The sequence below is a fragment of the Rhamphochromis longiceps genome, linkage group LG3, assembly GCF_057381845.1.
Source record: "Rhamphochromis longiceps isolate RC_006_pf linkage group LG3, R_longiceps_female_GT1.1, whole genome shotgun sequence".
Taxonomy (NCBI): Eukaryota; Metazoa; Chordata; class Actinopteri; order Cichliformes; family Cichlidae; genus Rhamphochromis; species Rhamphochromis longiceps.
This window is the reverse complement of record NC_140559.1, coordinates 18,175,473-18,203,260: the sequence shown is the minus strand read 5'-3', so window position 1 is coordinate 18,203,260 and position 27,788 is coordinate 18,175,473. Positions and strand designations below refer to the sequence as shown.

At 40.4% G+C, this 27,788-nt stretch overlaps 2 protein-coding genes across 2 annotated transcripts; both read left to right on the top strand.

Moving 5' to 3' along the window:
- Positions 1 to 161: 161 nt before the first annotated feature.
- LOC146673248 (uncharacterized) lies at positions 162 to 27,788 on the top strand. Its single transcript, XM_085402082.1, has 8 exons — positions 162 to 882; positions 15,486 to 15,570; positions 18,240 to 18,354; positions 18,683 to 18,871; positions 18,956 to 19,043; positions 25,836 to 26,001; positions 26,849 to 26,928; positions 27,089 to 27,788. Exons 1-8 carry the CDS (start codon positions 877 to 879, stop codon positions 27,389 to 27,391), a joined length of 1,032 nt encoding a protein of 343 aa, XP_085258208.1. The 5' UTR covers positions 162 to 876; the 3' UTR covers positions 27,392 to 27,788.
- LOC146673249 (uncharacterized) lies at positions 6,062 to 13,126 on the top strand. The gene has a single exon (XM_085401937.1). It carries the CDS (start codon positions 9,290 to 9,292, stop codon positions 9,983 to 9,985), a length of 696 nt encoding a protein of 231 aa, XP_085258063.1. The 5' UTR covers positions 6,062 to 9,289; the 3' UTR covers positions 9,986 to 13,126.

The following is a 27,788-nucleotide window of genomic DNA, read 5'->3' as shown; positions in this document are numbered from 1 at the left end:
TATTGTCCCTCCTTCAGCCCAAAGATTCAAAGAATTGGGAGAATTCAACAGTAAACATTAAAATATAATTGGACGTTGGCAGAGATGCTCTTTATTTCAGGCAACGTTCAGGATAAAATTGTTGAAGGATTTCCCCGACTTACAACGTCTTTGTTTAGAAGTGGAGCGACGCACATGGATCCATTTCTCAACCCTGTCGTCACTGTGGTGGTGGGAAAGAGTTTCTCTGTGATCTTTGTGGAAAAACTTCCAATCATCAACGGGACCTAAATCCACATCAACGTAGCCACACTGGAGACAAAGTGAACTACTGCAAAGAATGTGGGAGAGGCTTCCACACACCAAGTACATTAAAAATACATGAACTCTTCCACAGTGTGGTCAAAAAGCACATCTGTGACCAGTGTGGGTCATCCTTCACCACTGGAAATAAGTTCAATGAAAAAGCATAAGGGAATCCACACGGGAGAGACACCATACAAGTGCAGACACTGTGACAAAAGCTGGTCACAATCAGGTCATAGTAGAGCTGGGCGATAGAACGATAACAATATGTATCGCGATATAACTTTTACTCGATAGAGAAATTAAACTATCGCGATAGACCTCGCCGCTCTTGTCCTCTTAAAAAAAAAAAAAAAAAGGTCAGCCAATCCAAATTAAGTAGCGCAGAGCCGAACCAATCACAGCCGCAGCGTCACGTCGCGTGACTTGTTACGTACAGCACAAGTGCCAAGCCAAGCGGGTAATGGAGGAAATGAGTGTGCCAACTAGAAAAATCAACCGAGCGTGACCGAAGGTTACCGAAGAGAAAACAGATGATGGTTCCAATGCCGGAGAGATTGTCGAACGGAAGAGCCATAGAAGTTCCGTAGTATGAAGGTATTTCGGCTATTTCAAGTCTGACAAAAAACAGAGTAGCGTGCACTGTAAATTGTGCCGAAAGCAAGTCTGGAAATACAATAAACTGGTGCATGCGTCACACTGTGCGCCACGTTATTGTTTCGGTGAAATGAATTTCTACCAAATTTGTGTAAAGTTGCAAATAGAAATTTCCAGTTAACTCTGTCAAATGCTTTTTCTGCGTCTAAAGAGAATATTGTAGTTTCTAGGTTTTTACTGTATGAGTAGTCTATCAAATTAAGTAATCTACGTGTATTTGTTGATGAGTGCCTACCTTTTATGAAACCAGTTTGGTCAGGATGAATTAAGAGGGGGGTTATTTTCTCCAGTCTCTTTGAGAGAGCTTTGCAGATTATTTTAAGGTCTACATTTATAAGGGATATTGGACGATAGCTTGAGGGATATACAGGGTCTTTGCCTGGTTTTAGCAGGAGATTAATGTTTTCAGAATTCATATTTGATGGAAGTCTGCCCTTTTCTTTAATTTCCAACAACGTTCTGTAGAAAACTGGTGCTAGAATCGACCAGAATTCTTTGTAGAATTCTGCAGGAAAGCCATCTGGACCTGGAGCCTTATTATTGTGCATACTTATCAGGGCTTCCTGGAGTTTACCTGGTGTCAGTGCTGAATCCAGTGCCATTGCTTGAGTGTCCAATAATTTTGGAAGAGTTATGTTGTCCAAAAACTGATCAATTTCTTTTTTAGATGGGTTTATTTGTGGTGAATACAACGTTTTATAGAAATCCCTGAAAATGTTGTTTTGGATCCTCTTTCATAAACTGGTTAAAAATATTATATAATTCCCCAACAGCTTGTGTTAGAACAAATGACCAGACATCCTCCAGCTTCTGTCTCTTGAGGGGCACCAGGCAGGGATGCCCACTCTCCCCTTCACTATTTGCAATTTTTATTGAACCACTAGCAGCAGCAATTAGACAGAATTCAGTAATTAAGGGCATAAAATGCAAGAACGTGGAACATAAAATCAGCCTTTATGCGGATGATGTGTTACTCTTTCTCCAAAATTCACAAACCAATATCTCTGGGGTGATTGAATTGATAAACTCTTTTGCAAGAATATCAGATTACTCAATTAACTGGTCAAAATCTACAGTCCTACCGATTAATTGCTCCTTCCATAATTCCTCTTCTACACCACTGCAATCGGGAAATATAAAATATTTAGGTATAAATGTTTCTCCCAAGCTTGCAGATCTAACTAAATTAAACCATATCCCACTTTTAAAGAAGGTAGAAGATGATCTGGCTAGATGGAAATGTCTACCCATATCACTCATGGGAAGGGTTGCCGCTATAAAAATGATGGTCTTACCAAAAATAAATTATTTATTCTCAATGATCCCAACTAAACCGCCACAAGATTGGTTCAGATCTCTAGATTCATGTATGTCCAAATTCCTTTGGAAAAATAAACCCCCACGTATAAGCTTAAAAACACTACAAAAGACCAAGGATAAAGGAGGACTAGAACTGCCTAACTTTCAGCACTACTTCTTAGCCAACAGTCTTCAGTTTATCTCAGGATGGCTAAAACACACCCTCTTAGATGAACCTTGGCTAGATGTAGAACAAGCACTCTGCAATAATCTAGAGATCTCAGACCTACCATTTATCAGCTCAAACATCCAACGACATGAATGCTTTAAAAGCATCAACATCAGCTCTTCTCTGACAGCATGGTGGGAGTTTCTAAAATTGACGGCGTCTTCATTAATCCCATGCAAACGTACACCTATCTGGAACAACCCTGACATATTACAAAACAATAATATGATAAACTTTTCAGATTGGAGTGATAAAGGAATCAAATATTTAGAACATATACTAGAAGGAACAGAATTTATTTCATTTGACGGACTAGTTACACAATATGGGATCAACAAGAAAAGATTTTTAGAATATCAACAAATTAAATCCATAGTAAAAAAGAAATTTAAACCGGGTCAAGTTGAACTACAAACACCACCAAGTGTGGTTCAATTTCTTACTCTTAAACCCCCCAAATTACTATCCAAAATATACAGAATGCTTTCTAAAACAGATGAATCAATATCACTTCCTATTGCAAAATGGGAAGCGGATTTATCAGTTAACTTAGACCTAAACTTCTGGTCTCAGATTTGCTTAAAAACCTTTCATCTAATTAGAAATCCCAGTCTTCAATTAATTCAATACAAAATATTACATAGAGTGCACTATACAGGTCATCGGATGTTCAAGATGGGCTTTACGTCTACCAACAACTGCTCACACTGCCAAACCAATTCACCGGACAATTATATCCACGCTCTTTGGTTCTGTCCACCAGTTCAGAAGTTTTGGCGCGAGATATGTGAAGACTTATCAAAGTGTCTGAAATGTAACATTCCAACTTCCCCCTTAGTGTGTTTGTTGGGCAGCTTAGATAATGGCACTTCAGAAAAGAATATCGCCCATGTGGTTTTCACTGCCCTATGCATAGCCAAGAAAACAGTCCTCATGAACTGGAAAAATAAAAATAATCTTAATTCTAACCAATATAGAAATTATCTATTAGATTACATTAGTCTTGATACAGCCTCTGCCACCACATCAGATCAATTGCTCTGGGCTCCTTTGATCAGCTCCATCACCTAGTGGGGGTGGGGGGTCATAGTTTGGTCCCGCCTTCACTGTTGTGATGGTGTGGGGGTAGGGACAGGCTTAGGGCATCGGTCGGTTCCCCGGAGGCATCTTCCTTGGGGGGCTCAACCCGGGGTAGCGGTCATGTCCGGTTAGGGGCTCTGTTGGCTCTCGGGTGACTGTTTCCTCGCGGCTGCGTGCAGCGGGCTAGGGGAGGGTCTGTGCTGACGGACGTGGGTTACTGACCTGGTAGCCTGGCTGCCCCTGGGTGGGTCCGGGATGGGCGTGAGGTTCTGGGGGCGCTCCGTCTCTGGGTTGGGGCCCGGGCCGGGCCTCGGGGGCCCGGGTCCTGGTTGGTGTGTTGCCGGAGTTGTGGGCGGGTGGGTGCATGGGGGCCCAGTCCTGGAGCAGGGTGCCGCCGGTGCATCGAGCCACCTGGGGGGCTCTTCAACTGGTGGGGGAGATTGTCACATCTTGCAGGAGCTTTCCTCTCTTCAGGAGCTCTCTCTGCAGGAGGGGGAGATACAGGAGAGGTGGAGGAAGATCTCAGCCTGGGTGTTTATTGTCTTATGTAGTCTGGAAGATGAGTGGATGGTGGGGTGGGTGCAGTTTTCTCTGTGGTGGGGTTGGGTGGACTGTCCCGGGCTCTGTGGGGCCGGGCGGCGCTGCTGCACTGGGCCCGGTCTGGATGGGCCTGGGCCCCCTTTCCCTGGCGGGTCGCGGAGTATGGGGGTGCCTACTGGGGTCAGCGGGGGAGCTGGCCCCAGGGAGGGGTCACTTGCCCCTCCCTTCCTTCCCTCCCCATCTCCAGCTGCCTCCCTCTTCCCGCTCCACCACAACCACCCACACATGCAGGGCCTTGGAGTAGGGGTATGTCACCAGGGTGCAGAGGAGGCTACCCCCCCCCTCTGTTCCCTTCTGGCTGCCTCTGCCTCAATTTTATCCCACAACTTAGACATTCACATTACTCACACTCTCATTACACATACATATAGGATCTTGGGGGTGGGCACGATACACGGAGTCCAAAGTACCATCAGGGTGTACACCCCACCCCTGGCATCGTTGCCCACCTCTCAATTTTAAATACACGTAGACATTGAGGGCTAGCAGGAGGGACCATGCGCTTACCTGCTGCTCTCTGGCAGGTAGCTCCAAGCCCTCCTGGGTTTTAAATGCACCTTAGAACACACATGCATCAACATTACAATGAGCGGGTGGAGGGAGGTTCGGAGTCTTCTCTCACCCCCGTTCTCTGCGACCTGCTGGAGCAGGGGGGCTAGGACTAGGAGGAGGAGTTGGCCGTCCGACTGCGGTCTGGAGTGTGGAGCCTTCCTGCTGCTGCGGAGTCGGGGCGGTCTGCCTCCCCCCACCGCAGGGAAAAGGGAAACACCACCTGGGTCTGGGTGCAGTTCCCCCATCCAGGGGCGGGGGCACCTAGACCCGGTTTGTAGAGTACGCTTGGGGAGTGTGATCATGTGTACAACGTCTCTTTATGTCTGTCTCCACGTTGGTTGAGTGTGGAGTAAGTGCATATGAGAGCATGAGGGTGGGAATGGATGTTTGTATCTGTGTGTGCCTGTATGTCTGTGTCTATATGTCAGGTTGGGTGTCAGGCGCCACCTCTCTGGGGACATCTCAGGCCCTCCAAGGTTTGGAGGCCTATCTCCCCCTACCACCACTTCCCCTGCCAGTGGCGGACCCCCTCAGACATCGGTGCGTTGGTGGTTCTTTGTGTCCGGGGATGGGCGTCCGGGTACACACCGGCTCACTCCTTGGCGGCCGCTTATCGGGGCCTGGAGCCTGGGGCTCGCTCGGGCCACTTCGGAGGTGGGGTGCCCCCGGCCTCTCGGCCTGGGGCTCGGTCACTCAGGCGCAGCTGGCTGCCGGCGGAGCTCACGGGCGCGTCACTGCAACTCCCCCTGGCTTCTGCTCCGCGGCTGCTGAGTGAGCCCTCATCTGGGACTCTCCTCAGCTCTTTCCGGGACAGTGGCGCAGCTGCCCCTCTGTTGGTCTTCCTTGGTCTCTTGTGTTCTGGGGGCCTCTGGATGTCTGGAGTTTTGATCTCCTCCACACCTGCTTCACGCCCTGGAGAACGGGGCTGTGGCCCCCCCACACCCTCTAGCAGATTATTACATGAAGGAACCTTTTAAAAAACAAAAAACAAGTGCGTCCATGCTCACAGGTATACACACGGGTGATCACACCCACAAACTACACCCTTTTTGGCTCCTACCTCAAAGCACACTGTGTTCTGTTGATCTTATGTGCTGCACAATAATGTTTAACATTTAGTATTTACTGTCATATTCCCATATATCATTGTGATGTTGTTTATTCTATTACTCTTGTTCTCTTCTGCTTGCTTTCTTTTTTTCTTTCTCAGCAGGTGATCCAGGTGATTGATATATGCATTTTTTTTCTCTGCCCGTTCTGTTGGTTTTTGTCTTTTGCCCTTCTCCCCCGTCCCTCTTCTCAGCTGTTTCTCTTTCCCTCTTTCTTTCTCCCCTTCTTTCCCCCAGTCAAGTCTGTCCCGTATTCAGTAAGTGAAAATAAAATAAACAATAAAAGGTGAATCAAATGGACCATTACGGCAAGGCTGGGATGGTCAGTTTGGTAAAGTAAATCCGTTGGGCATCTTTCTTTGCCTTTAGACAACAATTCTGATGGCAAAAGAGCCAAACGGGACAGGCCAAAAAAAAAAAAAAGAAGAAAAAAAAGAAATGAATTTCTACAATACTGTTAATTCTACTCTCTGCAGTGTTTAATTGCTTGCACACAGTTACTGTCCGTCCACACATACGACTCGGTTCTGCTTCTATGCCCCAGCTTTGTTTACTTTTTCCCACCGAGGCTTCTAGACTTCTGATTGGCCAACATTTCTGCACGGTTAGGAATCTAGCTCCACCTGCTGCTTTGACATGTTCATAGCAGCGTTTTCCTTCATTTCTGCCTTTATGAGTGGATGGGATTATTTTTTAAACCGAAAACGGAAAATCTCAGTTTTCAAAAATACCCGTGTACGTGTGGACGTAGCCTCAGTCTCTGACTTGAAGCACTAATTCGTCATTCGGCTTTTGTCATACTAAAGTAACTGTTAAAACTGTTTGAAAAGCTCAGCTATACAACAAGGAGAGATTGAGAATTTCCTTTTAGTTCTCAGTTTATTTGATATTGACAAAAGTTAGTCAGTTTTGTCTGTTCTTCTGTAAAAGAAACTATTTTTAGAATTAATATTTTGTTTCTAAGTGGAATTGACAGTTTAGTAGTCTGTTTTGTTTGTTCTATTTTGAAACTTAAACGCTTTAGCGGCTGCCTTTTGTGTAGTTTGCAATATTTGCCTTTATTTATCTGAAAAAGTCTCATGTTCCTTAAGTACATCTACCCTGTTGAACTTATTATGGGAAATAAATATTTAAATAAAAACAAGCTGCTGATTATTTCACATTTTACTTGTGAGCAACGGCACATTTAAATCTTACAAATATAGTTATTTGGCTTATATCGTGATAGATATCGTTATCGCCTGAAATGAAAAAAACATATCGTGATATGAAAAAATCTTATATCGCCCAGCTCTAGGTGATAGTAACAAACTTGAACGTACACACATGGAAGTGAACTTCAGCTGTGACCAGTGTGACAAGAGCTTCAGGAATCTCAGTTCATACTCCAAACACAAACGATCCCAAGCTGTAAATAAACTGTTTCACTGTTACCAATGTGCAAAGACATTCACTTCATTATCTGCTCTGTGCAAACATCAGTCTGATCATGCAGGACTGAAATCACTGGATGTTAATAGGAAAATTGTGCTTACTAGTCAGTATAATCTTTCAATGATATAAGTTTGCATATGGTAGAATGCTGCATGTAATCATTTTTGTGTAGAAGTATATAGTTGGTGGCATATTGAAAGAATGTCTCATCCTAGGAGGTCTGTAACATTCTAGGGTGTTCACCCCCACCTCCTAGGAGCACGAGAGCGGTCGTACCTTGTCTTATTGTTTTACGGTAGGATTAACGTTGCTATGTCAGTTTTAATTTAAGTGCTTTTTTACATATAGATGAACTGTTGGATTTTCCAGACCAGCAGGTTAAGGGAAGTAGTTTATGGGGCCACACTCTGACGACCACACACACACACACACACACACACACACACACACACACACACACACACACACACACACACACACACACACACCTCCACATTCCAATGTAAGGAACAAACGCTCCCTGAAGTATAAATAAAGACCAGGGCAGTTTCTCAGTGCGAGCCTCAGTGCTGGAAGCTGCCCTTGCTAGCAAGAAGTTCTGTGTGTTTCTCTTCTCTGAGTCTTTACTGAAGAAGTGTTTTAGAGTATATTTCTTAACACTGGATCACAATGAATCTGAAGAGAGAGAAAGATCCTCTTCTGGTTTCAGGCTCAGACTTAAGAACCTTGAGATCAGGCTCCACAGAGTTCAGATGGAATCTCCTGTAAAGAGTGTCAGCTGATGTCACACTTGGATCTGATGAGGTACTCTGATTTCTGGACCTGCAGTGAATAATCCTGAATGTTACATTTAGGAAGCTGCATGTATCAAGTTTATATCAAGTTTATTATTTTTCCTTTTAGAGATTTTAATTCTCTAAAATGTTATCCCTGTTACATTATAGTCTTTGTTTCCTTAGGACACAGTAGTGTTTAGTAGTTGTATTCATTTTATGTGTTACCTAAGTTAAATTTCAATCCTTCATTCATATTTAATCTTTTGCTGAGGTAAAATCTTCTCTTAAATCATTTTCTCCCAAAGCTGCAAATATTTTCACAGCAGTTGCTCTTAAAACTTCCAAAATGAACTAAATCTGTCCACCAGCTTTGAAACAACACCTACTATGACTTTATGTCCAGAAAAAAGAAACTCAAGCTAACCTGGTTTTGGGCTGTACTTCCATGTAATGCCAGTTTGTACCAAAAGATGAAGCAGTGAGTCAGTGTAACATTTATTTAATTAGGCAAAGACCACATTCATATTCACAGTGGCAGCAAAGAATTGTTGAAAGTTAAAAACAGCAGCACACATCAGGGCCATTTTAAAGATCACAGGTGACTACTTTTACTGGCAGCCACTCTCAGAAAAATTTGGGTTCTTAAATGGTTCTTCTGATGTCTCTATGGTTCTTTAAAGAACCATCATACGTCAAAGAACCTTTTTATTTTGAAGATGGTTCTTTAGCTATTACAAATGGTTCTTTAAAGAACAAAAGGTTCTTCATCCTTAGCTATCTGAGTTTGTTGGTGTAAAATGGCATAAATAATATTCACTTTAATGAGGGAGTGAATTAAACTGTGTGTTTTGTTTGTGTGCAGGGGGGGGGGAGGGGCAGATGGTGGAATACTGAATATTCAAATTAAAGTTAGAAACACTTGCTTAAAAATATTCTGGTGGCAGGGGTGGGGGCCAAAGCCTAAAGACCCCCAACACCCACCCTGCAAACCCACTGATCACAAATAATGTGGTAACAGAATATAGAATTTATTATTAAGCCGTTTATGAATATGGTGAATTTATAAATTAGCAATTCATTCGGGGGATATTAGACAGATTCAGATACTGATCTATATCAGATCTCTCGCTCGCTCTCGCTCTCTCTCTCTATATATATATATATATATATATATACATATATATATATATACACACATTCTGGGAAGAAAGGATTCTGGGAAGTAGCTAGCCGGTCGTCACGGCAAAGCTACGAGAGCGTCTCTCAGCATGGGCCCGAAAAAAGTTCTGTCAGCCGAGGAAGGAGACGATATTAAGAAGTCGCTGGAGTTTATGACAGAGGAGATTTCTACTGTCAAACTGCAGCAGAAAGCCATCCTGGACCTGGTCGAGGAAGTTAAGGCTCTCCGCATCCAGAACGCCGAGAAGGATCGGCGGCTGGCGTACCTGGAGAACAGAGTGGCGGATTTGGAGCAGTACACCCGGATGAACGATGTTATCATCACGGGGCTTCGCATCAAACCCCGGTCATACGCCCGGGCGGTCGCCACTGATAATGTAGGAGGGCCAGGAGAGGAAGATGTCAACTCCACGGAGCATCAAGTGGTTACCTTTCTACGGTCCAAAGGTGTGGAAGTGGATTATAACAACATTGAGGCTTGCCACCCTCTACCCCGAAAAAATGACAGTAACAAACCAGCCATCATTGTGAGATTTGCAAACAGAAAACAGAAAACAGCACTGTTAAAACAAGGAAGGAAACTGAAAGGATCCGATGTCTTCATGAACGAACATCTGATAAAAAGAAATGCGGACATTGCCAGGAAAGCACGTTACTTGAAGAAACAGGGAAAAATTCAAAATACATGGACCACCAACTGCAAAGTATTCATTAAACTCAATGGAACACCGGAACAAGCCAAAGTGTTGGTCATCAGAAATATGGAAGAGCTGGACAAATACTGAGGTCAACTTACTCTGGAGGTATGAATACACATGTGACGTGACACACAACACAACACATGGCACAGTCCAAAAGAGCTTCATCTGCATCCGGCAACAATATCAACATGACTCATTGGAATTCTCTTTATGATAATCTGGAACTGAGAACATTTCGATACACAGACCATAATGTTCTAGACTTAGAAAAGGATATAGACCCGGAAAATAATTTCTTCTACAACATCAGCTGTAACTGCTGCTACTTCACTGATGAACAGTTTAAGCACACCATCAACACGGAAAATAAATGATCAATAATCCATTTTAATAGCAGAAGTCTGTATGCCAACTTCAACAATATAAAGGAATATCTAAATGAGTTGACAAATCCATTTGGAATTATTGCCATTTCTGAAACATGGATCAATGCGGAGAAAGGAATGGACTTTGGACTGGAGGGATATGAAGTGAATTTTGTAAATAGAAGGAACAAGAGTGGAGGGGGAGTAGCTGTGTATGTGGATAAAAACCTAAACTACAAGGTGGTAGAAAGTATGACAACTGTAATTGATAATTTACTAGAATGTATAACAATTGAAATTTATAAGGAAAAAGAAAAAAATGTAATAATTAGCTGTATATATAGAACACCTGGCTCTAGTATTCAAGTATTTAATGACTTCATAGAGGAAATAGTCTCTAAAACAAATCAAAAAGTTATGTTTATCTGTGGTGATTTTAATATTGACCTGTTGAATCCAAAAAAGCATAAAATGACCGACGAATTCCTAAACACTATGTACAGTTTGAGTTTACATCCTAAAATAACCAGGCCTAGCAGAATTACACCACATTGTGCCACCTTACTTGACAATATTTTCACTAACAATATGGAAAACAACATTGTGAGCGGAATATTAATTAATGACATCAGTGATCACCTACCAGTTTTTGCAGTTTATGACACTAATTATAAGAAAAATCAGCATGAAGAACAACTGAGATACAGACGGGACAAGGTGTACAAAGAAGCTGATATTGATATTGCATATGGAATATTTTTAAGAATATTCATGGAGTTGTACGATAAAAACTGTCCAACAATAAAATACAACAGAAAGCACAAATATTCAGATAGACCATGGCTCACTAAGGGTTTACAAAATGCATGTAAAAAGAAAAATACACTCTATAGGGAATACCTAAAACAAAGAACAAAAGAAGCTGAAAATAAATATAAAAAATACAAAAATAAGTTGACCAATATTATACGTGTATGTAGAAAGGAGTATTATCGTAAAATATTGAACAACAATAAACATAATATGAAAGGAATATGGGATGTTTTAAACGGTATCATTAAAAATAATTCTGGACAACAAAGTTATCCACAATACTTTATCGATAATGGCAATATTATGGAAAACACTGCTGATAAGGTCAACAGCTTTAATCATTATTTTGTAAATATTGGACCAAAACTGGCAGAACAAATTCCTGAGTCACTGCCATCAGTAGAATGTAGTGAAAACCTGATTGATAGGAACCCTAACTCAATGTTCTTCACATCAGTGGAGGAAAAAGAAATAATTGACATTGTACACATGTGTAAATATAAAACATCCACTGATTGTAATGATATTGACATGAAAATCGTCAAGAAGGTGATTGAAGGAATTGTAGGACCTCTAACATATATTTGCAACTTATCATTTCAGACGGGAAAAGTGCCAAACAAAATGAAAATAGCTAAAGTTGTGCCGCTGTATAAAACCGGGGATAGACGCCACTTCACAAATTACAGGCCTGTTTCTTTACTACCACAATTCTCCAAAATCCTAGAAAACCTGTTTAATAAACGATTAGACAAATTCTTAGATAAATATAAATTACTCTCTGACAGTCAATATGGATTCAGATCAAAAAGATCAACATCTCTGGCATTAATCGAATCAATTGAGGAGATTACGAATGCTATAGATCAGAAACAGTATGCAGCTGGAGTATTTCTGGATCTCAAGAAAGCATTCGACACAATCAATCATGACATATTAATTAATAAACTGGAACGGTATGGGATTAGGGGGGTTGTACTGCAATGGGTGAAAAATTATTTAAGTGACCGGAAACAATTTGTGAAGCTGGGTGTCCATTCCTCATCATGCTTGGACATTGCTTGTGGTGTTCCACAAGGCTCTGTACTGGGTCCAAAATTATTTATTATTTATATAAATGATATTTGTAAGGCATCTGATATATTAAAATTAGTATTATTTGCAGATGACACAAATATTTTCTGTTCTGGGGGGAATCTAAAGGAGCTGCTGGATACAATTACTTCAGAAATGTGCAAAATTAAAAAATGGTTTAACAGGAACAAACTATCGCTAAATCTAAGTAAAACTAAAATTATCTTATTTGGGAATTCCCTTAGAAATGCACAAGTGCAGATTCATGTAGATGGTGTGGAAATTGAAAGAGTACTTGAACATAAGTTTCTTGGTGTGATTATAGATGATAAATTAAACTGGAAGTCTCATATAAATCATATACATAACAAAATTTCAAGAAGTGTCTCAATCTTGAGTAAAGTAAAACACATTCTGGACCACAAATCACTCCACATTCTCTATTGTTCCCTGATTGCACCGTATTTGAATTACTGTGCAGAGGTTTGGGGCAATACTTACAAATGTTCGCTATCATCAATCTTTATATTACAAAAAAGGGCCATAAGGATAATCCATAAAACTGGTTACAGAGATCATACAAATCCACTATTCTTAAAATCAAAAATTCTAAAATTCACAGATCTGGTTCATTTTCTCACAGCACAAATTATATATAAAGCAATAAATAACCTGCTTCCTGACAATATTCTAAAAATGTTTTCTAAAAGGGAACGGGGATACAATTTGAGGGGGGAATTAAATTTAAAACATCCTCGTATCCGTACAACATTAAAAAGTTTTTGCATCTCTGTGTGTGGAGTGAAGCTGTGGAACAGACTAAGTAAAGATATGAAGCAATGTCCAAGCATGGCGCAGTTTAAAAAGCGGTTTAAGGATATGGTTTTTACAGGGTACAGGGAAAAGGTAGAGATTTGATAGGGTGTTCTTGTCTAATATTTTCATGGGTGTGCGCATGCACGGGTTTGTTGGTATGGGTATATATGTATGTGTATATGTGTATATATATGTGTATATATATATATATATATATGTATATGTATATGTATGTATATATATATATATATATATATATATATATATATGTATATGTATGTATATATATATATATATATATATATATATATATATATATATATATATATATATTTTTTTTTTTTTTTTTTTTTAATTTGTCATTTATTAAAAGTATAAATATATATTTTAAATATATATATATTTTAACTCAAAAGTACAGTTTTTAAATTTAACCCTAACCCTTGTGCGCGTTTTTTATTTTGACAGCGAATGCGCACCTGCGGACCACTTATGTGCAGCCCTGGTTATTTAGCTCGTCATATTGCAGCCACAGAAATTATTTTGTCCATGAAACCATAAAGCTGCACTTTCTTTTTGCCTTATAGTCTGATTTGTCATAACTTCTCCGTTTTGTGGTAAGCTTTTCTTTGGCTGTCACTTCTTCACCCTGACCTGTCTTAATTGGCTCAGCAGAACTAAAATATATATCATGCTGCTTTTACACACGCACTCACATAAGCTCAGCGATTCTCTGCGCGATCAACCTCTCACATGTTTAAGCTTGCTGCGGGAGGTTTCACTTGTCATGTTTGGATAGTAAGCTAACGATTAATAAGACGATGTCAGAGGAATTGGTGCACAAATTATCATCACTCACAGATCAGTGCTGTCGCTCTCTATACACAGTTGCACGATTATAAAGTGAAAGCAAAAAAACAAGCGCAAATTCAAACGCGATTTCAATATGTCACATATTGACAGTGGCTCACCGATGCCAATGACATAATTACCCAGCTACATTTCTGAAAGAATGCAAAAGCATTGACATATATTTTTCCTTCCTACAATAGCCCGACGGGCAGGGTAGCCCATCTGAAAAAAATCGCTAGCCCCAGGACGTCGGGCTAGCGATATTGCGAGCCCTGTATCTGATTGAGGAATCACTCATCTTTGGGGAAGAGAGTTTATTACAGAGAAATGTCTCTTTCCAAAATAAAAGCTATACTATCCGCTTCTTCTGGGCTATATTCTCAGCAGCATAAGGAGAATCATGTGCTAACAGCTGTCTAAATGACTCGGCTAAAGTTAGTAGCATGCTTGTTGTTTTTGTCTTTGCACTAGGATGATGTCGGCGTAAATGTGCAGTCATATTCGTTGTGTTCCCACTAGTGCTTTCAGGTTAATCTCGTTGAAATGACCTTAATGCCACAACACGGCAAATCTCCATTAACGAGCTACCGCCGATCGCCCCGTGCATGGGGCTAGACGGCCAACACGTTAACGAGCTAACTGCGCTAACACACTAGTTCCCACCCATGTAATTGAGCATTGCATGGCACATCCAACATACTGTTTTACTTTAGTCCATGACTCGCTTACCTTCAGGGTCATACGTCACATGAAAACCAAAATAATTCCAAACACCACATCTGAATGAAGGTGGGGGAGGTCCATGTTACAAGGAGAGCTTAACTTCTGTCTCGCTAGCTTTCCCAGCGCTCTTCCTTCTGATGATGCTGTCTGTGTTGAGCGCTCAGTGGATCTGCGCTCGACAGTGCAGCCTAGGCGGAGTAGTCGAACGCCGATTCACTGAGCGCTCAACACAGACAGCATCGTCAGAAGGAAAGTTGATCAAATAAATTACAAATGTTGTATTGTTCGATACATATGCGTACCGAACCGAAAGCACTGTATGGAACGGTTCAATATCGATACGAATATCGTTGCACCCCTAATATAAATGTGTATATATATATACATATATATATATGACAAATTATGCTCCAGTCATTTGATGTTACCAAGATAATGTCCGTTTTTATTATAGTTAAAAAAAAATTATGTACATTTCATTTATTGAACATCATATATTAGGCAAAAAAAGAGGTCATTATACTAACAAGACCAGATAATCCAAAGCATAAAATATTCAATATTTATCTGAAGAAGGCTTAAAAGTTAGAATAAACGGTGGTACAGTGGTTAGCGCTGCTGCCTCACAGCTAGAAAGACTCTGTTCAATTCCCGGGGTCAACATGGTGCCTTTTTGTGTGGAGTTTGCATGTTCTCCCTGTTTCTGTGTGGGTTTCCACCCACAATCCAAACATACATATCTGAATGACGACCCTGCCATGGACTGGCAACCTGTCCAGGGTCTACCCCGCCTAAAAAAAACAGCTGGGATAGGCTCCAGCACTCCTCCGATCCTTATGATGATAAAGCGGCTTGGAAAATGAATGAACAAAAAATAAATAAATAAGTTTTTGATGTCACAGAATAAAACAATGTAATGGCATTTTGTTTTGTTTTAATAGATCATGGCTCAGCAGTGGACTGTTGGAGAAGTATCTCTTTGGCTTGGGGAAAATGAATTGGCAGATTATCAACAGGTCTTTGTAGGTGAGCATTTCTATGGATGTGCTATATCAGTGTCCACGGTGCTCCACAAGAAAACCAACATATGAAAAACTGCTGAAACATCAACAGATATACCATGAAAGTGAATGTGGATTCTTCATTGTCTGCGGACTAGAAGACTGTCCCAGAAAGTTTTTGTCTGTGAAATCTTTGAAAAATCACATAAGGAAGAAACATAAATATCAGAAACAAGGATTAGAGTCTGCCCCAGACTGTGACCCTGTCATCCAGGAAACTGTTGAATTTCCCCAATCATCTGAACGAACTCTGAGTGAACTTGTAGAGAACTTTACGGAGACTGTGAGAAAACAACTGGCATTGTTTTCCTTGAATCTCCAAGAGAAAAGTATTGTAAATAGAAAAGTTCAAACATTTGTTATTAGTGAAGTAGAGTCAATTTTCAAGTATTTTATTGAAAACTATAGGGAGATATTTTCTAAATGTTTGCAGACTCTTAATTTTGATATATCAAGTTTTCATTATATTGATGACAATAGTTTGGTAGAACATTGCTTCACTGCAGTCAGCAACACATATCAACTAGACAGATACTGTGTTGAGAAATTAAACTTGATTGAACCTGTTGAATGTATCCTGGGGATAGATCCTTTTACTGGGAAACAGGACACTTTTCAGTATATTCCACTTCTAAAAGTCTTAGAATTAATATGTAATGATCCTAACATTTTAAGACAATTTTTTAGGCCAGAGTCCCGTGCTCCTGAAACCTTAACAGATTTTAGTGATGGGAAAATTTACAAAGAAAGTGATTTTTTTTAACACAGACAACCCACATTTGAGAATTCAGTTGTACAGTGATGAATTTGAAGTTGCTAATCCATTAGGATCAAAGAAACGTCTACATAAAGTGTCTGCATTTTATTTTACTTTGGGAAATATTCCACCAAACGACAGATCTGTTTTAAGACATATTCATCTGTTGATACTTGTCAAACATAGATTGGTGAAAACATATGGATTTGAGAAAATATTAGAACCATTAATTTGTGACCTACAGGTTTTGCAAGAACGTGGATTACGATTAAAATTTGAAGACAGACAGTACTGCATCAAAGGTGGTCTGGCCACAATATCTGCAGACAATCTAACCTCTCACACACTTGCAGGTTTTAGCTGCTCATTCAGTAATGGTAGAATATGCAGGTTTTGTATGTGTCATTACAAGGACCTGTCTAGGATCATTAGTGAGGGAGATTGTGTTCTTAGAACAAAGACTGTTCATGCATACCATCTGCAATGTGTTGAAGATGACCCCCACTGTAGGTCAGTGTATGGTGTAACTGGCCCATGTGCCTTCAACAAGCTGTCATATTTTGATACCACAAATGCATTCCCACCTGATGTAATGCATGATTTTCTTGAGGGGGTCATTCCTCTTGTTTTGAAGTCTGTTTTAAAAGCCTTGCACAAGGACAAAACCGTTACTATCCAAGAGGTGAATGACAGCATAAGGACTTTTAGTTTTGGACAGAATGACTGCACTTCCAAACCTGCTCTAATATCTGAGAAGGTAGCACTGGATGGAAATATCTCTGGAACTGCTGTTGAGAAATGGACATTATTTAGGACTCTGCCTTTCCTCATAGGCTCCAGGATTGAAAAGGGTAACAAGTTTTGGCAGCTTTATCTTTTGGTTCGAGAAATAGGAGAGATTATTCTTGGTCCAACCATCAGCACTGACTGGATTAGTAATCTACATGAACTGATCACTTACTTTTTGACAGATTTCAAGAATCTGTTTCCTGGTGTGTTTACACCCAAGCTGCATTTTCTGCTACATTATCCTCGGCTCATCCTTGATTATGGGTCACTCCGCTCTCATTGGTGCATGAGGTTTGAAGCCAGACATCAATATTTCAAGACAGTAGCAAGAATCACCAATAACTATATTAATATTTGTCAGACTTTGGCAAAGAGGAATCAGCTTCGTCAATGCTGGGAGTAGCAGCCTGAACGGATCATCAGGAGCGATCATACACAAGCAGCCGTTAATAACTTATCACTTCAAGAACTTCCAGTGAACTTGCAGATTTGTTTGCAAAACTTGGAGACAGCCGTTACTGTGGATGAGAAACTCTGGACAAGTAAATGCATCATTTTAAACTCTGTAAAATATGCAGTTGGAGATTTCTTCATTTTGGAACTTGTGCATGCAGAGCAAATTCCACTGTTTGTGAAAATAGTCCTGATTGTGTATATCAGGGCCAACTGGTTTCTTGTTGGAAGACTTTTCACAACACTGGAGTTTATAAGACACCTTCAATCATACCACATCAGAGAGACTGATGATCTGTTGATATTCAAGCCTGGGGATGAGGTAGACTTTCATGCTTTGGACGCATACAGATGTGATGGTCAAGACTTCATTACACTGATCCACCGACCTTTTAAGGCAGTCCATACCAAAGTCAGATAAGATACATCCTAAACCATGACTTTTTAGTTAGTTGTCAACCACTGTTAAAATGATTTTAACCACTTTTTGGCTATTCCACAGGTCTGTCATCATCTATAGTCACTAATGAACTCATAGCTGTTTTTTTTAGTAATGTTTTATTATATTTTTATTCTTTATCTTCGACATGCTCATTTCTGTTTTGATCGTGTCTTATTGTTTTTCTGTGCCACAGACAATGAAATCGATGGATCGACACTTCTGCAGATGACTGAAAGAATGAGTGAGCGTCTTTTTCCAAAAGTGAAAGACCAAGTGAAATTTTTGTCTGCTGTAGAGAAGCTGAAAGAGTGAGTCTTAAGTTGACTGGTTGATTCACTGAATTGTACATTCATACAATCCAGTGTTTCCCCTCCCCTAGGTTTATGGTGTTGGAGGGTGGGGGGCAAGGGGTTGACGCAAGCCCTGTTCTGTTTCTCCAGCGTTGATGTGCATCACACACTCATTTACTTTCAAATTGAAATGTCACAGCCACTCTTACTCTCTGTTATGATTCTGTTTCTGTAGTTCAGCAGCTGTTATTGTACGTTTTAAATATGCGGATATTCCAGATGCAGGACACAAGGACACGCATGTCTTGTAACAAACTCTAAACATACTTCTTACTTCTTCTTGCAGTGGAAGGCAACACAAAGAAAAGCATACTGTGTCAGCACTCCAACTTATGTTTAACTGCAAAGTGCAGTTTCCTCCAGCTGTGATCACTGCGTTGACCAATAAAGATGCAGCACTAAAGTCACCCACCAAGAACAGACTCAAAAACATGCTTATTCAAGCACTGTTTGACCACTTGAGTAATGAGACAATGTAAGTCTATATATAATTAAGATTTGATTAATTTAAAATACAGTATGTACATCAGAATTTAAGTTCATCATTCAAAATTTGCAGGTATCCCTCTCATGTGCAGTATGTAGAGCGTCTGAGGACTGTCCTTCTGAGTTTTCCATTATTGAAGGAGAGTTATGGCTCTGGATCGGCTGACTCTTGGTGGCGCTATCACTTGGTGTTCGCTCGCTCTGTGGTAGAGTATCACTTCCTGTTCCTGCTCAAACACAGTGGTGTTTCTGAGTAGCTTATTTGCTTAGCGATTTAATTAACAACTTTTAAATACATTCTTCTTTCATAGTATAATCTTCACGTGCTTCCTCCGAAGCACACTTTCTGTGTACTCACTACCTAATTTATAGCCAAAGTATTCACTCACTGTCTCTGTACTGTCTCGCTAGCCTAGCTTAGCTCGTAGCCGACTCATTAGCACCATGGCTACTTCACCTGTCCCTCCTGCACTTTCTTGCTCATTGTGTCAGATGTTTAGTTACTCCTCGGCCTCCTTTAGCAGTAATGATATCTGTAACAAATGTAGCATATTTGCAGCGCTGGAGGCCAGGATTACTGAATTGGAGACTCGGCTTCGCACCCTTCATTCACCCGCAGCTAGCCAGGCCCCTGTAGCTGGTGCAGCCGAAAATAGCGTAGGCCCCGCTAGCTGTTCCCCGGCAGGTCCCAAGCAGCTGGGGAATCAGGGCGGCTGGGTCACGGTGAGGAGGAAGCATAGTCCTAAACAGAAGCCCCAGGTACACCACCAACCCGTTCATGTGTCTAACCGTTTTTCCCCACTCGGCGACACACCCGCCGGGGGTCAAACTCTGGTAATTGGCGATTCTGTTCTCAGACATGTGAAGCTAGAGACACCAGCAACCATAGTCAATTGTCTTCCAGGGGCCAGAGCAGGCGACATTGAAGGAAATTTAAAACTGCTGGCTAAGGGTAAACGTAAATTCAGTAAAATCATAATTCACGTCGGCAGTAATGACACCCGGTTACGCCAATCGGAGGTCACTAAAATCAATATTGAATCGGTGTGCAACTTTGCCAAAACAATGTCGGACTCTGTAGTTTTCTCTGGTCCCCTCCCCAATCAGACCAGGAGTGACATGTTTAGCCGCATGTTCTCCTTAAATTGCTGGCTGTCTGAGTGGTGTCCCAGAAACGATGTGGGCTTCATAGATAATTGGCAAACCTTCTGGAGGAAACCTGGTCTTGTTAGGAGAGACGGCATCCATCCCACTTTGGATGGAGCAGCTCTCATTTCTAGAAATATGGACAAATTTATTAAACCCCCCAAAATATGACTATCCAGAGTTGGGACCAGGAAGCAGAGTTGCAGTCTTACACGCTTCTCTGCAGCTTCTCTCCTCCTGCTACCCCCCCAAAAACCCATCTCCATAGAGACTGTGTCAGCTTCCAAAAAGACAAAAAACAAACTAAAAACCAGCAACAAACAACTTAAACATAAACAATCACAAAGAAAGAACAATACAGTATCCACATCTGAACCAAAGAGTAAAACAGTGAAATGTGGATTATTAAATATTAGGTCTCTCTCCTCCAAGTCTCTGTTAGTACATGACTTAATAATTGATCAACAAATTGATTTACTCTGCCTTACAGAAACCTGGTTGCAGCAGGATGATTATGTTAGGCTACGTTCACACTGCAGGTCTTAATGCTCAATTCCGATTTTTTGATCAAATCCGATTTTTTTGTCTGCTCGTTCACACTACAAATAAAATGCGACAGCAAACGCGCTCTAGTGTGAACGCTCAAAGCGGCCCGCATGCGCAAAAGAAGCTGTCACACACAACGAGCTCTGTTTAGACCCAGAGCAACAGTATTGTTTGACTGATGGCCCTTAATATGCAGACTTCGGACTTCGTTTCCCAATTTTTGCTTTAAGTTATTTTGTTATTTACATAATAATGTAAATAACCTAATAATGATCCTTATTGCTGTTTAAGAGAGGAGCGGTGCTTCAAATGATAGCTGCAGATTTCTGTCAGAATCTGCAGATTATACAGTACAAATAAAATGTTCACATTGTCTTCCCAACAGTTTCACTAACATCTACACTGGATGGCCAGGAAGCGTTCGCGATGTCTTCTCGGGCGCTTCTCTGGCGCTGATAATTGGCTTCAGTCTTGTGTCGGTGACGTAAAAGGCGGATTTAATGCGACTTGACCGTTCAAACAGCAGTCGCTTTCTAAAACATCGGATATGTATCGGATTCAGTACCACATACGAAAGTGACCCAGATCGGATTTGAAAATATCGGATTTGCGCCGTTCACACTGTCATAGCATGATCGGATATGGGTCGCATAGGGTCAAAAAAATCGGATTTGATGCGCTTTCGCCTGCAGTGTGAACGTAGCCTCAGTTTAAATGAATCAACACCCCCGAGCCATTCTAACTACCAGAAATCTCGAAGCACAGGCCGAGGGGGCGGTGTGGCAGCAATTTTTCACACCAGCCTATTAATTAATGAAAGACCAAGACAGACTTTTAATTCATTTGAAAGCCTGATGCTTAACATTGTCCACCCCAGCTGTGAAACTCAGAAACCAGTCTTACTTGTTATCATCTATCGTCCACCTGGGCCTTACACAGAGTTTCTGTCTGATTTCTCAGACTTTTTATCTGATTTAGTTCTGAGCTCAGATAAAATAATTATTGTGGGTGATTTTAACATCCATGTAGATGCTAAAAATGACAGCCTCAACATGGCATTTAATCTGTTATTAGACTCAATTGGTTTCTCTCAAAATGTAAAAGAACCCACCCACCACTTTAATCACACTCTAGATCTTGTTTTAACATATGGCATCGAACCTGAACATTTAACAGTGTTTCCTGAAAACCCTCTCCTGTCTGATCATTTCCTGATAACATTTACTTTTACAATAATTGATTACACAGCGGTGAAGAGTAGACTTTATCAAAGTAGATGTCTTTCTGAAAGCACTGTAACTAAGTTTAAGAATATAATCCACCCACTGTTATCATCTCCAATGCCCTGTACCAACACAGAGCAAAGCAGCTATCTGAACGCTACCCCAACAGAGGTCGATTATCTTGTTAATAATTTCACCTCCTCACTATGTACGACTCTGGATACTGTAGCTCCTGTGAAAACTAAGGCCTCAAATCAGAAGTACCTGACTCCGTGGTATAATTCTGAAACACGTACCCTAAAGCAGATGACTCGTAATCTGGAGAGGAAATGGCGTGTCACAAATCTAGAGGATCATCATTTAGCCTGGAGAAATAGTTTGCTGCTTTATAAGAAAGCCCTCCGCAAAGCCAGAACATCTTACTATTCATCACTGATTGAAGAAAATAAGAACAACCCTAGGTTTCTCTTCAGCACTGTAGCCAGGCTGACAAAAAGTCAGAGCTCTTTTGAGCCAACCATCCCTTTAACGTTAACTAGTAATGACTTCATGAACTTCTTCACAAATAAAATTTTTATCATTAGAGAAAAAATTACCAATAATCATCCCACAGATGTAATATTATCTACAGCTACTCTTAGTACCATTGATATTAAGTTAGACTCTTTTTCTCCAATTGATCTTTCTGAGTTAACTTCAATAATTACTTCCTCCAAACCATCAACGTGTCTTTTAGACCCCATTCCTACAAAACTGCTCAAAGAAGTCCTGCCATTAATTAATTCTTCGATCTTAAATATGATCAACCTATCTCTAATAATCGGCTATGTACCACAGGCCTTCAAGCTGGCTGTAGTTAAACCTTTACTCAAAAAGCCATCTCTAGACCCAGCAGTCTTAGCTAATTATAGGCCAATCTCCAACCTTCCTTTCATATCAAAAATCCTTGAAAGAGTAGTTGTCAAACAGCTAACAGATCATCTGCAGAGGAATGGTTTATTTGAAGAGTTTCAGTCAGGTTTCAGAGCTCAGCACAGCACAGAAACAGCTTTAGTGAAGGTTACAAATGATCTTCTTATGGCCTCTGACAGTGGACTCATCTCTGTGCTTGTCCTGCTAGACCTCAGTGCAGCGTTCGATACTGTTGATCATAATATCCTATTAGAGCGATTAGAACATGCTGTAGGTATTACAAGTACTGCGCTGCAGTGGTTTGTATCATATCTATCTAATAGACTCCAGTTTGTGCATGTAAATGGAGAGTCCTCTTCACACACTGAGGTTAATTATGGAGTTCCACAGGGTTCAGTGCTAGGACCAATTCTGTTTACATTATACATGCTTCCCTTAGGCAGTATCATTAGAAGACATAGCATACATTTTCACTGCTATGCAGATGACACCCAGCTCTATCTGTCCATGAAGCCAGATAACACACACCAATTAGTTAAACTGCAGGAATGTCTTAAAGACATAAAGACCTGGATGGCCGCTAACTTTCTGCTTCTTAATTCAGATAAAACTGAGGTTATTGTACTCGGCCCTGAAAATCTTAGAAATATGGTATCTAATCAGATTCTTACTCTGGATGGCATTACCTTGGCCTCCAGTAACGCGGTGAGGAACCTTGGAGTCATTTTTGACCAGGACATGTCCTTCAACGCACATATTAAACAAATATGTAAGACTGCTTTCTTCCATTTGCGCAACATCTCTAAAATTAGAAATATCCTGTCTCAGAGTGACGCTGAAAAACTAGTTCATGCATTTATTACTTCCAGGCTGGACTACTGTAATTCATTATTATCAGGATGTCCAAAAAACTCACTGAAAAGCCTTCAGCTAATCCAAAATGCTGCAGCAAGAGTCCTGACAGGGACTAGAAAGAGAGAGCATATTTCTCCTGTTTTGGCTTCCCTTCATTGGCTTCCTGTTAAATCCAGAATTGAATTCAAAATCCTGCTCCTCACATACAAGGTCTTAAATAATCAGGCCCCATCTTATCTTAATGACCTTGTAGTACCATATCACCCTATTAGAGCGCTCCGCTCTCGCTCTGCAGGCCTACTTGTTGTTCCTAGAGTATTTAAAAGTAGAATGGGAGGGAGAGCCTTCAGTTTTCAGGCCCCTCTTCTGTGGAACCAGCTTCCAGTTTGGATTCGGGAGACAGACACTATCTCTACTTTTAAGATTAGGCTTAAAACTTTCCTTTTTTCTAAAGCATATAGTTAGGGCTGGACCAGGTGACCCTGAATCCTCCCTTTGTTATGCTGCAATAGATGTAGGCTGCCGGGGGATTCCCATGATGCATTGAGTTTTTCCTTTCCAGTCACCTTTCTCACTCACTATGTATTAATAGACCTCTCTGCATTGAATCAGAATCAGAATCAGAATCAGAATACTTTATTGATCCCTGGGGGAAATTATTTTTTGTTACAGTGCTCCATTTTAAACCAATCATATCTGTTATTAACCTCTGTCTCTCTTCCACAGCATGTCTTTATCCTGTCTTCCTTCTCTCACCCCAACCGGTCGCAGCAGATGGCCGCCCCTCCCTGAGCCTGGTTCTGCCGGAGGTTTCTTCCTGTTAAAAGGGAGTTTTTCCTTCCCACTGTCGCCAAAGTGCTTGCTCATAGGGGGTCATATGATTGTTGGGTTTTTCTCTGTATCTATGAAGCGCCTTGAGGCGACTTTTGTTGTGATTTGGCGCTATATAAATAAAATTGAATTGAATTGAATTGAATTGATATGTAAGTATTCCTGAAAAGCAAACATTGATACAATTGTCCAACAAATTGTCTTTGAATTGCCCAATTATTGGCTAACGAGTGTAACATGCTAACATTTTCATTGTTACATATTCAGAGGTTATCTGTTCCCTTGTGGCCACTACAATACAAGTATTAGTATTGTGATTTTTGAGGCAGATCTCATGCAGTATGGTCAAACAATAAATAAAATATCAATTGCTCTTTTAAATTAATTGTTTCATTTCTCTGTGGATTCTCAAGTGAATGGTGTGAAATTCAGCATTATATTAGCTCTGTTTGCCTTTGTATCAGAATAGTGTAGTTTTTGTATTTAAAAAATTAAATTTGAAAATAGGGCAGGGATAGCTCAGTAGGTAGTGTGGTTATCCCATGATCAGAAGATCGGGGGTTTGAATCAACTGAACGGCTACCCTTAGGTACCCTTGAGCAAGGTACCGTCCCTACACACTGCTCCCCAGGCGCCTGATTAGTGGCTGCCCACTGCTTCACTGAGTGAATGGGTTAAATGCAAAGAGAGAAATTTCCCTGTGGGGATCAATAAAGTATACATTATTATTAAAAGGTAGAGGTATTAACATATAGACGGAAAGATCATGACGAGTATGCTTGTAGGACATAATGCCATTAATACTTTATCTACCTTTTATAGTGTATTTAGCCAATCTAAAGTGCTCCAAACCTTTATATCATGTGTTTGATCAACTCCTAAGAGTTAAAGAAGAGATCTGTAAATAGGACAATCGCTTGTCGATTGACTCCAGGATGTCTGCGATGTCTTTGCCGGCAGGCGATGTTGTACCGGGGGAGTCTGCCGGGCGACATCTCTTCGATGACGGCGTCTCAATTTTGGCCGGGGAGGATGCACTCTGGGCCTTATTCATTACTAAATCTTGAAAACAGCGGTCGATGTAATCTTGGAGAGCGTCTAAACTCTCCCCGTTGTCCTCCAGGGTGTTAGAGATGATAGAACAGATGTTGTTAGTTATATGACAATTGATTAGTATATTTGGTAATACTGAAGCTTGAAAAACCTTTGTTAAACTCTATGCTACCATTTGCTTTTTTTTTTTTTTATTCCGCCAAATCTCCGGCGTCTGACGTCACCTACAACATGGGTCGCTTACCTACTCGTCACTTCCGTCACTTACCGTCTCACCGTCTTCTCTAATGATAATTGATGCGTGAAATAATGATTGTTCTGGTTTGCTATATAATGGTATATATTATGGTACAAAGCTAATATGTATATGTTTATCCTTTATTTTAGCTTCTTGAAGAGGCTTCCATGTTACTTAAAACTGATGTGGACAAAAAAGTAATCCGAGGATTCAGTAAGTTGGCAGCGAAGCTTGTGTCAATAGCCCCAAACAGCAACCTTAAAAGCCTCTGCTTAAAATCTGTTGATGAGAGCCAGACAGACACTGAAAGAAAAGGTGAGGGCACTTGGCAATAATGAGCAAAAACATTTTTAACTCCTATCTCAGATACCACTTTTTAAGGTTTCACATACAGCACATTAGTAAACACAGTGTCCCTTACAACAGCGGTCCCCAACCACCGCGCCTCGGACTGGTACCGGTCCATGAGTCGTTTGGTACCGGGCCGCGAGAGTTGAGGCTCAGGTGTGAAATGTATCGTTTTTCAGGGTTTTTATCGGTTTTCAGCGTTATTTTGTTATCATTTTTATCGTTTACTCGGTTTTCCTGGGTCTTTTCACGTGTGTTATGAATGAATTTTCTCTTTTTCGGCACCGGTACTAGTTTTATTTTGTTGTATTTATCCGCGACACCTTAAAGGCCGGTCCATGAAAATATTGTCGGGCATAAACCAGTCTGTGGCGCAAAAAAGGTTGGGGACCGCTGCTTTACAATATCCACAGACTGACATTTCTCCTGTCTCGTCTCTGCAATGATGTACTTTAAGATTTAACTGATATACCCTCGATGCTATATGTATCTCTATGAAGATTTTCAGTCATTCACACAATGTTTATCTCAAAAAATGTTCAGTGGCAGCTAGACTTGCTCTGCAAGTTCTTTAGGACTCAAATTATTTAAAGCTAGCAACTTACAGAACTGAACAACATTTTGGGGGTTTTGTATAAATGCTTAACATTTACACTGAATTATACTGAAAAGTTAATTAGGTATACATTTACTGCACTAATGCTTATGTTCTGCAAGACATTCAACGCCTGATAAAGGCACTCATATGGCCTTTACTGCTTTGTATTAACAAAATTGGCCAGAAAATATTTACATATTTCTCTTTATTTTTCAGGTCAGATGGTAAACACAGCTGTTCTTCTCCTGCCATCTATTTTCAAAGAAAATGCCTCTCATCTCTTCGTCATAAATAAGGTAAATTTATATATTTTTTGGTATGGTGAGAGGAGGGGGGGGGGGGGGTCCTTGAACAAATCCAGTATTTTACAGGAGTTTTATACTTTCATTGGGACAGCTGTTGTTTATACTTATTTAAACTATACTCCTCATTTCAAGAATTTAATTTCTGTTTCAGGATCCACACAGCCCGATACCTACAATCGTACTCAGCAGCAGTGACGGCAAGCCCTTGAGTGATTCAACTGAGGTCAATGTCCAGATGGATGGACAAAAAATGATTCTGGACAGTGGGGAAATGGACATTTCATTGGCGATGGGTATTGTCTTCTCCCTGTACCATGTTTACAATGTTGCCTATCCAAGTGAACTAAAAAAGACATTTTGCTTTTTGGAGGCATTTGTTCTCAACTTGGGAACTCTGACTACACCTGTACCAGTAGCTGTGCAAAGAGTGACAAATGCATTAAATATCTCCTAGATTGCCAGCATAGTGCAGGTGAGAGACTGAAATTGTCCCAGTGTGGACTAACAAAGGACCATGAGTCCCACGTTAAACTTAACTTACATAACTTAAGGCTGCAGTTCATTGATAATTTAAATAAAAAGATTGTTCTTGAAATAGTTTTACTGAAAATGCAAACATGCTGATGAAAATGTGTTGTTTAATTGTCTGTTATGAAAGTATTGCTATTTCTAATGTAAAAATTGTTGTTTTATCTATAGTATAATATTTATATGTATTTATAGTAAAGATATTTAATTATTACTGTTTAAATGACTTATATGCTATTATTAGTAGTGGTGTTGTGCTTAGCATTAAAATGCCTTTTTGTCTTTTTCTGTAATACAAAGTGCCAATAAACCATTAATCTATG